General features: G+C 43.9%; 1 protein-coding gene across 1 annotated transcript; it reads right to left on the bottom strand.

Annotated features, from left to right (window-relative positions):
* Window positions 1–9,289: 9,289 nt before the first annotated feature.
* Window positions 9,290–13,142, bottom strand: Inha (inhibin subunit alpha). Its single transcript, XM_005330523.4, has 2 exons — window positions 12,731–13,142; window positions 9,290–10,321 (listed from the first exon to the last, which is right to left on the bottom strand). Exons 1-2 carry the CDS (start codon window positions 13,002–13,004, stop codon window positions 9,489–9,491), a joined length of 1,107 nt encoding a protein of 368 aa, XP_005330580.1. The 5' UTR covers window positions 13,005–13,142; the 3' UTR covers window positions 9,290–9,488.
* Between the last annotated feature and the right edge of the window lie 57 nt (window positions 13,143–13,199).

Raw genomic sequence — 13,199 nt, 5'->3', positions numbered from 1 at the left:
ACCTCGCACATGTGAGGCCCTAGGTTCAATCCTCAGCACCGCATAAAAATAAATAAACAAAGGTATTGTCTCCAACTATAACTAAAAAAGGATAAAAAAAAATTAAAAATTAAATCTAAGCACTCTTTAAAAGTTTGAAACTCAAATTCTTATATTATCTTTATCTTAAAAAGTTATATAATGCAACTTTTTTAAAACTTGTTATTAGATAACAACATTGCATAATTTATTACCATACATTAAATTATTTTCTCTAAGAAATGTCTTGATATCACACCCTTAACTTGAAAGTATTCTTCTGAGTTTTCGTCCCCAAGAGTAATATGCCACCTAAAATCAGAAATGTGAAACTGGTCCTTCTAAGTACATAACTAAGACCTCTCAGCCCAGGTATGGATCTATGCCTCATTCCTCCCCTTCCACTCCGGTGTTGAATGAGAACCCTTTTGTGGGTAGCTTCTTTGCCACCCTAAGCTCTCTGGAGTAGCCTTTGCAAATGCTTTTAAGAAAAGGGATAAGCCCAGAGCAGGAGTGCACACCTTATAATCCCAGCAACTCAAGAGGCTGAGGTAGAAGGATAGTAAGTTTGACACCAGCCTCAGCAACCTAGCAAGACCTTGTCTCTAAAAATTAAAGGGGCTTGGGGTGTATCTCAGTGGTTAAAAGACCCTGGATTCAATCCTCAGTTAAAAAACAGAAAAGAAAAAGGAGTAAGGAAAGGCATTCAGGTCATAGGCTTAAGCTGCTGGCATGAAAAGAAAGATAAAATGGTATTTTCATACAAGAATGAGAGTCATCTACAGGAGAATACAGACCTCAGAGCCTGCTTATTTCTGATACGATGAAGCATGCAACACCCGGGACTGTTGTCTACAGAGTAAGAGAAGTCATAGTTCATCTTTAGGACTTGAGTCTTTGTCCTGACCTTCATCCTCTGATGCTACAGCCTCCAAGAGATCAGATGTCTGAGACCTAAAGATTCCTCCAAAATATGAATTTCATACTTAGATTAGGATTGAGGAGAGTAAATTGGATAATCTATTTGTTTTATCAACTTTCTATCTTCATGTAGTGGGAAAGGCAGATGGATCAAAAAGAATGTCCTCCACAAATAGATTTTGGTGAAAGAGTTTGTGCTAGAGAAGAGTCCCTGTGTCCAGCATCCTCAGCCCCAGGATTGATCAGTCAGAGGCAGTCCTCTCTAGATGAGTTACCACACTGTGTCTCTTGGCTACGCTACCAGACCTGACCACAAAGGACTGGCATAGGAATTGAGCCAGCCACCCAAATCAAACATAAAGAACCTAGCAGCAGCATTGGAGGAGGTCTGGCCTGAGAACTCAGCTTTAGACCATCACCAATCTTGCTTACCAGAGGCTGGTTCCTGGAGAGACTGGACTGAACTTGAGACAGAGAGCCAGAGAGGCAGAAGTCAAGCTCAATTCCAAATCTGAGAAGTTCAGGCCTGAGAATGGCTGAGAAGGAAGGAAAAAAAAAAAAAGCCACAGTATGGAAACCTAGTATCAGCTCTGGTCTCCCAGCCCGGGAGCCCCCCAGCCTTGCAGCCTCGAAGTTCTGGATAAAATAAGCAGAGGGATTCCTTGAGGGAACCTGAGAGTTCCTTAATTTACTTCACTGTTTATCCTGGAAATCCATGGAATCTTCTGAGTAGAGGGTAAAGAAGGACTACAGAAAGACCAGGACTAGGTACTTAATTCAGTACATGGGAAGGAAAAGGAGAGATGAAGGCTACATTATTTCCTGTTCAAACGGGTCTGAGAAGAGCAGAAGCTTGGGAGGAATTATGGGTGGAGGCAGCTGTGGAGAGGGGAGGAAAGGAAAGCAGACAGAATCCGAGAGAAGTAGGAAAAGACCATTTCAGGCGTAGCCCGCCAAAGGCCTGTTGGTGAAGCCAAGTACATATATGACGCATGCCTTCCATCTCGACTCTCCCTGAACACAGGCCCAGAGAGAGGAGGGGAGTGGGCCACAGTAAGGGAGCAAGCTGTAAGTGCAATAGCAATGAAACCTGCAATGCGACACATGGCACAATAGTGAAAGAAAAGCAAAATGAGAACATGGCTAAGGGCCTCCTCTGGGAAAGGAGGGAGATAGGAGTTGCTTTGTAATCTCAAAGCAAGAATAAGAACCAGAGTAAGAGCAGCTTTTTGTTCTTTGGTTTGTTCAACAAATATTTGCTCAGCCCTGACTATGTGCTAGACCTTCTTTTAGATTCTAGGTAAATAAAGGTGACAAAGGTATGACCCTTTTCTGAAGAAGCTGGCCTTATAGTGGAAGAGACTATTCTTAACAATCACATGTAAACATTGTATTAGTGCCCTGTTGCTGCTGTAACAAATTATACCAACTTTTAGTTACTTAAAACAACCCATTTTGTACAATTCTAAGGGTCAGAAGGCCAAAATAAGTCTCAGTAGGCCAAAATAAGATGTCACCAAGGCCATGTTCCTTTCTGAAGTCTCCAGGGGGGAATATGTATTCTCGTCTTTTCGAGCTTCAAGTGGCTGCCAGCTTGCTATGGCTGTCAGAGTCATTCCCATAGCACATGTTTTTGATACTGACTCTTCAGCCTCCCTCTTCAACATTTAAGGACTCTTGTAATTTCATTGGGTTCACCCAGAAAAACCAGGATAATCACTCTATTTTAAGGTCAAATGATTAGCAACCTTAATTCTACCTTCAATTAATTCCCTTTCGAGACATCATAACATATTCACAAGTGCTGAGGATTAGGATGTGGCTAACTTCTATCTAGCACAAACATGAGGCATGTTACAGTAGAGAGAGTTCTGTAGGAGATGGTTCCATTTCTAGACTACAAACTGAATACATTCTCTGGCCTCTCCCTCCCATCCCTGATGCTTAGACATTACAGAAAGATGTTTAGAAATAAAAATACATAAATAAATTCATAATCAACCTGGATAAAAAGGAGAACTCTGGGTGGACCAGAAATCACAAGAAATCTCTGAAAGATGAATACAGGTAGATACTGATTAAAGAAAAAAAAAAAACACAGCCCAAAACCTGCAGAGCAATGTAGTTCCCCAAGAGTAGAAAACTGCACCAACAGTACTGCATGCTTAAGGGAGGTGGGTTCCTCTGGAAGCAGGGTACTCAGAGCAACCAATGGGGCACTGTTGTAGTATTTAGGATACTATAACAGACAACGCCAACCGTGTCAACTGCTCCGTGCCCCTGTCTTACTTCCTGGTGCCAAGAAACAATGGCAGGACTCTCTGCCTGAAGATGGGAACAGTGGGTATGAAATTATTAATTATGTGGAGAAAAGGACAGTGTTCCTGGTGGCTGATGAGAGCAAAGGGAAGCACCCACTTCCAGAAGACCAGAGTGCCCCACTCAGCAGTACATCCCATCCCCACTTTTTATTGACAATAGACTATGACACACATTATGGATTATCTCACACCATATTTGCCAAGGAGTGTACAAACAGAGAAGGCAAAGAGGCTCACAGAGAATCTTGGACAAAAGACACCCCCAACCAATAAGTACCCAACATTTGAAGAAAATCAACATTTTGAAAGGGAAATAGTAGATCCAACATCTTGAAGAACTTTCCCTTAATAAAATTGCTAACAGTGTGTGAACAGGATTTTAGAATAATCGTGAAAGGATATCCTATTCTTTCTTTCTTTGTTTCTTTCTTTTTTGTTGTTGTTGTTGTTGTTCTGGAGATTGAACCACTAACTGCTAATCCACATCCCCCGCCCTTTTTTATATTTTATTTAGGGACAGGGTCTCACTAACTTGCTTGCTTAGGGCCTCTCTAAATTGCTGATGCTGGCTTTGAACTCTTGATCCTCCTGCCTCAGCCTCCCCAGCTGCTGAGATTACATACAGTAGGTGTGCACCACCACACCCAGTTCTGTTCATTTTTTTTTAAGTCAACTGAAAAATGGAATATAAGTAGGAAAGAATATTTACTCGATAGTATGATCAGAAAGAGAATAGTTAAAATGTATGTGTGGGTGACCTGGAAAATTGAGCAAATACACTTGCCTAGCATATAGCACAAGACAAAATATGGAAAGTGCTTAAAAAAAAAAGACTAAAATATGCAGAGAATCAACCTAAAACTTCTGATATCACTTATAGGTTCTGAAGTAGAAAATGGGGAAAAATGTAATAGAAAATGGGGAAAAAGGTAAGATGATGTTATATTCAAATAAATTTTTTTAAAAGTCCTGAAATTTAAGAAAAACATGAACCTTCAGTTTGAAAGGCCCCATGAAACCAGCATCCATTTGTGAAACTAACATGTAGCTCTACTGTGATACAATTTCATATACCACAGTAAGGAGAAAATCCTGAAAACATCCAATGAAGGAAGAAAAAATAATAATTGAGCTACAGAAGTCTGGGAATCATATTGAAGCAGAGTCATTCATTGAAGAACAGAAGGTACAAGAAGAAAAGGGAAAAAATTCGAAGTTCAGAGGAAAAATATCTTTGGATTGGAATTATATGAACAATCAGGCCATCATTCCAGTGTGAAAAAATAAAGACCTTTTTTAGTTAGGCAGAAACTCAGAAAGTATCATCTGCAGATATTCTCTGAAATAAATAGTAAAAAGGATGTATCAGCATCAAGAAGAATGGATCCATGAGGGAGAATAAGAGGTAAAAAGTGATGTAAGCAAAGATTTTACAAATCTTTACAAATTTATTAAAATAGGCAGAAAGGAATGAAGAAGAAAGAAAAAAAGAAATAATAAAAGGATAAGAAATTTCATAGACTAAGCTGGATGAGGTGGTACATACTTGTAATCCTAGTGACTCAGGAGGCTGAGGCAGGAGGATTGCAAGTTTGAGGCCAACCTCAGCATCTTAATGAGGCCCTGTCCCAAATTGAAGAATAAAAGGTATTGGCTTTGTAGCTCAGTGGTAAAGTGCCCCTGAGTTCAACCCCCAGGAAAGGAATAAAGTGTCCAAGAAGGAAGGAAGGAAGGATTGCTATCTCCAGAAACTGTTAGAGAACCAGGAATGACATAGGGTTCATCAACAGACAGGAATAATTTCATCTCCTCAGGAATCACATTTGAAGAACATTTGGAGGAACATAGTATGCGGAGGTCTTGAACTAAACTTCTGGAATCCTGTATGAAATATGATATGTCAAGAGCTTTGTAATGTTTTGAACAACCAATAAAAGAATAAATTAATAAACTTCTGGAATCCAAACCCAGATTCTACCACTTACCAGGAATGTGACTCTAGATAGATTATTTAATCTCTCCATGCCTTGGTTTCTCCATCTATGCAATGGGCATAAAATCAGTGACTACTTCATATGATTGCTATGAGCTTTCAGTTGCAATGTGCCTGGTACATAGTGCTATATTAATACTTGATGTATAAATAATAGAATTAACAAATGAAGCTTATTTCTTACTAGAGGGGATTGTTACAGGAATAAAGGTAATAGACTAGAAAATAAAGTTAAAGAAAACTCATAACATAAAGCAAAATAATTGCAGCCCAATACATATAGCATGATACTTATCATTGGGGGAAAAGATGTTTTCTGCAAGGCACATTTACGTACGCAAACTCATAGAACAATGTAGGGTAGGATACTTGACTCTGTGGAGGGAACTGGAATTAATAGTAATGATCAGGGGCTGGGGTTGTGGCTCAGAGGTAGAGGACTTGTCTAGCATGCATGAGGCACTAGGTTCAATCCTCAGCACCACATAAAAATAAAATAAAAAATATTGTGTACACTTATAACTAAAAAATAAATATTAAAAAATTGGAATGATCAAGGGGAACCTCAGCTTTATCTTCAGTATTTTAATTGTTACTGTGAGAATGCATCTATGTTACCTATGAAATTTAAAAAAAAATTTTTTTAGTTGTAGATGGATGCAGTACCTTCATTTTTATTTTTATATGGTGCTGAGGATTAAACCCAGTGCCTTCCACATGTGAGGAGAGCACTCTACCAGTGAGCTACAACCCCAGCCCACTTATAAAACTTTTTTAAAGAAAAAATTTTTTAGAAAATTAAAATTAAAAAAGAATAAAGTTCCAAGAAGCAATGAAAAAGGAAAAACTGGAATCGAGGGAAGAGTCACAGTATAGATATCATCAGAATTGTGTCTTAAAGGAGGCGTGGCCTAAGAAAAGGAGCCCTGCTAAAGACAGGGCTACTTGAAAAGACAATGATGTATTTGGGGAATGACCAGGATTAGCATCAACAGAGTCTGGGTATGTGTGTTCGGGTGCTGTCTTAGTCTGTTCCTGCTGCTATAACAAATACCTTCAACGGGGTGATTTGTAGGTAGCAGAAATTGAGTTGGAGGTAAAGCTCAGTGGTACTGTGCTTGTCTGACACATGCAAGGCCCTGGATTTGATCCCTAGAGCTGCATCAGATAAATAATAGAAATTTATTTCTCATAGTTCTAGTCCAAAATCAAGGGGTTGACACATTCATTGTCTGATGGGGATTTGCTCTGTCCTCTCTATATGGTGTCTTGCTGCTGCATCTTCACGTGGTGGTAGGGAGGGAAGGAAGTATATAAACTCCCTCTCTTGGGTCCTTTCATAGAGGCAGTAATCCCATATAGGGCAGAACCCTCATGACCCAATTACTCCCAAAGACTCATCTCTTAAACCCATCACCTTGGGGGTTAAGTTCCAACATATGAATTTTGGAGGGACACCAACACTCAGGCCATAGCAGGCAGAGAGGAAGAGAAGAATACGTAAGAAATCAGGCTGCATAGATGGGTTTAGGATAGATTGCCAAAGGCTTCCACACCACACAAAGGAAATTAAACTCTGTTTAAATAGCATTTTAAGTCACCTAAGTGACATGAGCACATAGATGGATCATTTTTAGTCATGTGGAAGATGGACCTCTCTTAGGACTTCTGGAAGCCAACTCTCTGATGCTAGACCAAGTGGTGGATTGATGGGAGCCTAGAGCTACCCAGGGTTACCCTGCACCTTGAATGGAGTTGACCCAGGGAAAGTAGCACCTGCAGGTAAGTAGCATCTTTTGAACCTAGAGTTAAGCCATACCTTAGCCAGTGGTATCTGTGGACTGGTCATGAGCCAATTATCCAGTTATTATCTAATTTATTTTTTGTCTATGTTGGGTTTCTGTTTAATCTGATTCTGTATTAAGAGTTTTCACAGAGCAGCACTGGGAACAGGGAGCTTAGCTGAAATCCACTGCTTTGGGATTGGATTCATGGTGAGGAGCAAGGAGAAAAAGATATCTTAGCCACTGTTGGACCCCTCTCAGAGAGGGCCGGACATAGCTCTCTGGTTTGCTAAATTAGCAGAATCTAAGGACTCAGAGACTCCAGAAGGCCCAGACCCGTGACCCAGACTGGGATTTTGCCATACAGCAAAATCTGAAGAAAAATCTTAGGGTCCAAACTAGAGTTGCTAAGTTTAATTTTGTTAAGTAGAACTTAAAAAAAAAAAAAGTAAAACACCTACTACCTTTCATCTTTATAATATTATAAAAGAAATAACACACACACACACACAAATGCATGCACATGCCCACACACACACACACAGAAAAAGTAACTCAGGAATACAGAACAGCCCTTTAAAATGAAAACACTTGGCGCTGTGCTTTATTTTGCTGTACTCACTTTTCTTACTTTGCTTCAGACATATAAAAACTTTACTTACAACACCAATCTGCTAACTGACCTAGTGCAGAGTCCTGTGACCCTGAGTAGAATGTCCCCAACCCTCAGAGCTTAACCCTGGGACGGGGAGCTCAGAGACTTAGAGGCCCCAGCATCCTAGGGAAGGGCAGGGAACAGGGATCACAAACAGCCTTGAGGAAAATCCCCCATCCCCCACTGGCCCTGGGCACAAGTAGTTGCAATGCTGGTTAGAGATTAAGGGAGATTCCAGAGTGTGAACCGAAGCCCTCGCCCCTCCAGTGTGGGGGCAGCAGTGGGGACTCTGTGGACAGAGCCTGGGACTTGTGCTGAAGTATACAGTGCACTTGTACTGCTCCGGAGGGCCCCTGTGCTGGGGGAACAGTAGCTCCTTCAGGTTTCTGCAGGTGGGGGAAGGGTGTTAGCACAAGTGTGACCTGTTGAGATTCTTTCCCCTCCATTCCCCATTGTAGGGGCAGACACTTCCTCACCCACCCGTTAAGCAGGGCTGGCAGCAGGGAGCCTTTGACAAATCAGACTCTCAGCACAAATACACGCTGGAGTTATGCAGTCAGTATTAGAATGAGTTTCTAATAGATGGAACATCCCTGCCTCTTATACACACACACACACACACACACACACACACACACACACACACACACACACAGACTGGATGATGGAACCATCCGGGGTTGAGAGCCAGAACCCTGGGGTAGATAAGATGGAGAAAATGAGAGCATGACAAAAGCACAGAGGAAGGCCAGAGAAGGGGTGTCCCTATGCCCAAATCTGGAGGAAGATGGACAATAGGAAACAAACAGGAAAAGGAAAAGATAGGACCTTCGGCACTCTGCCCTGCCCTCTCATGGGCACACATCCCCCCGTGGTGGTCTCTGTCTTTCCACCCTCCTGGTGTTAAGTGGTGAGTTAAGGAGTTACCTCAAGGTATATGAGGGGCATCAAGGGAGCCAAAGATTTCAAGAGCCAGAACCCCAGTTCAGCGAGGCCTCATGAAATCGACCTCAGGAGCCAGGGAAAGATTCAAATTCCAGGAACCTCAGCAAAATGAAATTCTCGGGTCTTCATTCTGGTGATGTGACTTCAACGTGACACCACCTCTCTGCCCTTTTAAACTTCTTTCTGACACCACCAGCTCATACATCTGTCCCTTTCTTTCCACCCAGCCTCCCAAGAGATCCCAAGATCTGACTAATGAACAGTTTTCTCCATGAGATTCCAAAGACCAGGTTCTGAATCCCCTGACCTTGAGCAGGGCATCCTCAACAAGGGTAGAGAATGGCAGGGGAGGGGTCTTATGGCCACAGTGGATCGAGATACTGAGTATAGCAGTTTCTTTTAGGTGTGGCAGGGCAGGCAGCCTGATTGACATGTCAGCTTGCAAGAGGGCCAATTCTGCCTCCAGAGTGGCTTCCAAGGAGCTTGGGACACCTTTGTAACTTCCCAACAGAAACACACTCAATTGCAGCTCTTAGATCCCAGATCTGTGAGGTCAAGTATGGCTAAGTGACTTGAAATCCCACAATCCCATGCTGTTGGGGCCCAAACCTACCCTACACCAATTCAGAGAAGCCTGAGACTGCATGCCAAGTCATATGCACTGGTTGTTCTTTATTATCACATGTTGCCCATGGTGGGGGGGGGCGGGGTGGATGGGGAGGGATCCCTCTGGCAGAGAAGTAGAAGAAAGGAGGAAGGGGGAACCATTTATTTTCTGCACTCTGCCCTTCCTCCCAGCTGACAGTGGTAGGGGTTTGGTCACCAGCTTTGGGCTAAGGAAGCAGAATCCCTTAGATACAAGCACAGTGTTGTGTGAGAAGGTTGGGTACTGTCTCGTACTTGAAAGAGTAACCTCCATCTGAGGTGGTACGGACGTGCAGGGGCCTCATGGTTCCTGGGAGGGCAGCGCAGCAAGGCTGGGCCCCTGGCACCAAAGAAAGGGGCTGGACAGGGGTAGGGGGAACCCCGGGGACTGGCAGGGGGAGGTCTGGCAGAGTGGGCAGTCCACAGCCACCATGACAGTAGTGAAAGATGAAGCTGGGAGGGTGCACGATCCACCGGTCCCAGCCCAGCTCCTGGAAGGAGATGTTGAGTGCAGCTCTGTGGCAGTAGGCGTGGGCAGCAGGTTCCTCTGGAGGCCTCTGTAACAGGCGCAGAGCTGCAGGAGACCAAGGCCAGGGCATTGGGGGAGTGGAGCGCCGAGCTCTCTCCCCTCCGCTAGGTGGTCTGGCCCGAGTATGGGCCACCAGGAAAGGTGTGGTCTCTGGCCGGGCTGAGCAGGAACAGAGAGGACATCGCAGCAGTAACACCAGGACAGGGTGAGTCAGCAGAGGGAGAGCAGAGGTGTCCAGATGCAATACGGCCCAGCGAGAGGGTGCCTGGCCCAAGGACATGGGCACAGCCATGGGTCCCCCAGACGACAGTACCAGCAGGCTTAGCAGGGGCCCAGAGCTATTGGAGACCACTGTGCCTTTCTTGTCTAACCCCGTATGGAACCACAGCTGGGCCGAAGTCACCTGTCGGCTGCGTGTGTGGTGGGATGGCCGGAACACATATGTGAAGACACCTTCCTCAGCCTCCTGGACCAGCCCTCCAACAGCTGGCTGGTCCTCACAGCTGGCACCTGCAAGGGACAGTAGAAAAGAGAGAGGGCAGCCCTGACCAGCAAGACCTGGAACCCTTCTCCCCCCGCCTCATCAGGAGAGATGTGGCCGCCATTCACCAGTGGTAATGTTATGCCATACACTCTGCTGAGGGCCCTCTCAGACCTGGGGCTTCTCCAAGTCTTGGGAGAACTGAAATAGCCTCCCCATTTTTTCATTTAATTATTAAAGCATTTTAAAAATGTAAAACAGGGTTGGTACAGGGGCACACTCCTGTAATACCAGCAACTCAGGAGACTGAGGCAAGAAGATTGCCCCATGAAGCCAGCCTCAGCAACTTAAGGACATCCCATCTCAAAACGAATATATATATATATATATATATATATATATATATATATATATATATAAAATAAAAAGAGCTGGAGATGTAGCTCAGTGGTAAAGGGCCCCTGGGCTCAGTCCCCAATATTAAAAAAAGTAAGTAAAAAAAAAAAAAAAAAGAAGAGGGCTGGGGTTGTGGCTCAGTGGCAGAGAGCTTGCCTAGCATGTACACTGGGTTCAATTCTCAGCACCACATAAAAATTAATAAAATAAAGGTCCATTGACAACTAAAGAGATATTTCAGAAAAAGAAGGAAAACAATATTAGACTATATTAAACAACATTAGGACTAGAATTAGAATAAAATTACTTGGTTATATATATAATAAATATATATTATATATATATATATATACACACATACATACACACCTTATAAATGTTTTAGAAAGCAAGAAAAAGGAAAGACCAAGCATAGAACCAAAATATGAGAATTTCAATCTAGTATGCCCCCTGACCATTGTGGATCATCCTCAGTGAAACAAAATTATATGACAGAAAGAAAAAAAATACAATATAGGGGTTGAGTATAGAATTCAGTTGTAGAGTGCTTGCTTCACATGCATAGGGTCCTGAGTTTAATCCCCAGCACTGCAAAAAAAGAAAAAAAAATACACATATACAAAACATCACCAACTTTTCTTTGAGGTAGTTTTTCAATTAATATTCCACAGAGCAATGTGTAAGAGTTTCTGTCAGCTAGGTACAGTGGCACACACATGCAATTCGAGCAGTTCAAGGGGCTGATCCAGGAGGATCTCAAGTTCAAGGCCAGCCTGAGCAACTTAACAAGACCCTGCCTCAAAATAAAAAGGACTGGGATCTGGAGATGTAACTCAATGATAAAGTGCCCCTGAATTCAATCCCCAGTATCAAAAAAGAAAAGAAAAGTCGGGCTGGGGATGTGGCTCAAGCGGTAACGCATTCGCCTGGCATGCACGGGGCACTGGGTTCGATCCTCAGCACCACATAAAAATAAAATAAAGATGTTGTGTCCACCGAAAACTGAAAAATAAATATTAAAAAAAGAAAATTCCCTGTCACTCTCTACCTTCACCAATATTTAGAATTGTTAGACTTTGTTATATTACTCTTCATAACTCTGGGAGTGTCAGAAGCATTATATGAAAAGTTTTTAAAAATAATTCCATTTTTAAAGGTCAGATTAATACACACACACACACACACACACACATAACAGGAAGAAAGGAAAGAAAAAGAAGAGGAGGAGGACTAGGGATGTAACAGAATAGAGGGCTGTCCTTCCCAAGAAAAAGCAGCTGGCATCTTTGCCCCCACATACATCGATGGTAGTAAATAATCACGGGCCAGCCCCAGGCAGTTGGGGCTAAACTATTACACAGCTTCTCTCATTATAAATTCATAAAAATTGATCCATTTTGCAGATAAGAAACTGAGGCTTAGAGAGATGAAGTGATTTTTCAACCTCTAAATGGCCATACTGGAATTCTGCCTGATTCGAAAGTCATACATTTCTCCAGTATGCTGCAGGTGGGCTGAAGCCAGGGAGGCAGAGGGTCCTCCGTGAGAAAGTTGGGCCAGATGAGGTGAAAGCACACCCAGAGGAGGGCTTTATTCATTCAGTCAGTAGAATGAGGGGAGACACAAATGGAAGTGAGACAGGAATTCAAGAGAAGGTAGACTAGCTTCCCAACTAATCAATCCTCCTGCCTCCCTGATATCTCTCTTCAAGTCTCAGCTACCTGGAGCTGAAGAAACAAGGCTTGGGCAGGGAGCAGAGGCAGAGTTAAGAGAAAAGATAGCAGGAAGAGCCCAAGCCCAGAGAGCTCTGCCTCTAGATGCCCCCCATGTTCCAGTCACTCTATAAGCTCACCAGCTCACTCAACCCTAAGAGTGGGCATTATTGAGGAGACAGAGGCTCAGGGGACTTTAGTAATTGACCCACTGATGCTAAGCCAGCTGAGTGGCAGGGCTGGGATTCAAACCCAGGTCATCCTGCTCCCAAGCCCATGCAGTACCAGGTGCTTCTCAAAGTTACCTTGCTGGTTCCCCACCCTTGTTACCTGTGGCTGGAAAAAGGATGGCCTGGGAGACATCCTCCTCCTCCGGCTCAGAGCCCCTGCGTGTGAAGCCCCCCACAGCGTGTCTTCTGGGCAGCCGCCTGATTCCAGGACTCCCACTTTCCCCCATCACTGCTGGGGGCCCCAAGGCATCCAAGAACAGGGCCCTCACCTTGGCCAGGACAAGTTCCCTGTCCAGCTCCAGCCCATGGCAGCCCTGCCCACCCTGCGGGGCTAACAGCAAGAGCAGCAGCAGGAGCGGCAGCTGAGGTACCATAGCTCACCTGGCCCTGCGAGCGGGGAACCCACACCCTGCCCTGTGTCCTCTCTATCAGGGTCTGCCCAAGGCCTCTGCAACCTCCTCTCCCCATCCCACCACCTGCCCTCTTCTATCCTTCTCACCCCTCTTCCCCAGCCCTTCCCACTCCCTGCAGTCCAAGTCACCCCTGCCCATGGCATTGAGACCTCCTAT

The sequence above is a fragment of the Ictidomys tridecemlineatus genome, chromosome 7, assembly GCF_052094955.1.
Source record: "Ictidomys tridecemlineatus isolate mIctTri1 chromosome 7, mIctTri1.hap1, whole genome shotgun sequence".
Lineage (NCBI taxonomy): Eukaryota > Metazoa > Chordata > Mammalia > Rodentia > Sciuridae > Ictidomys > Ictidomys tridecemlineatus.
The sequence above is the reverse complement of the archived record's forward strand: the minus strand, read 5'-3'. Positions and strand labels throughout refer to the sequence as shown.

Excerpts from the sequence above, each read along its gene's own strand:
- Inha (XM_005330523.4), bottom strand. The coding sequence starts at position 13,004 with ATGGTACCTCAGCTGCCGCTCCTGCTGCTGCTCTTGCTGTTAGCCCCG. Across the intron at positions 10,322-12,730 it reads CATCCTTTTTCCAGCCACAG|GTGCCAGCTGTGAGGACCAG; the intron begins GTAACAAGGGTG and ends TGTCCCTTGCAG.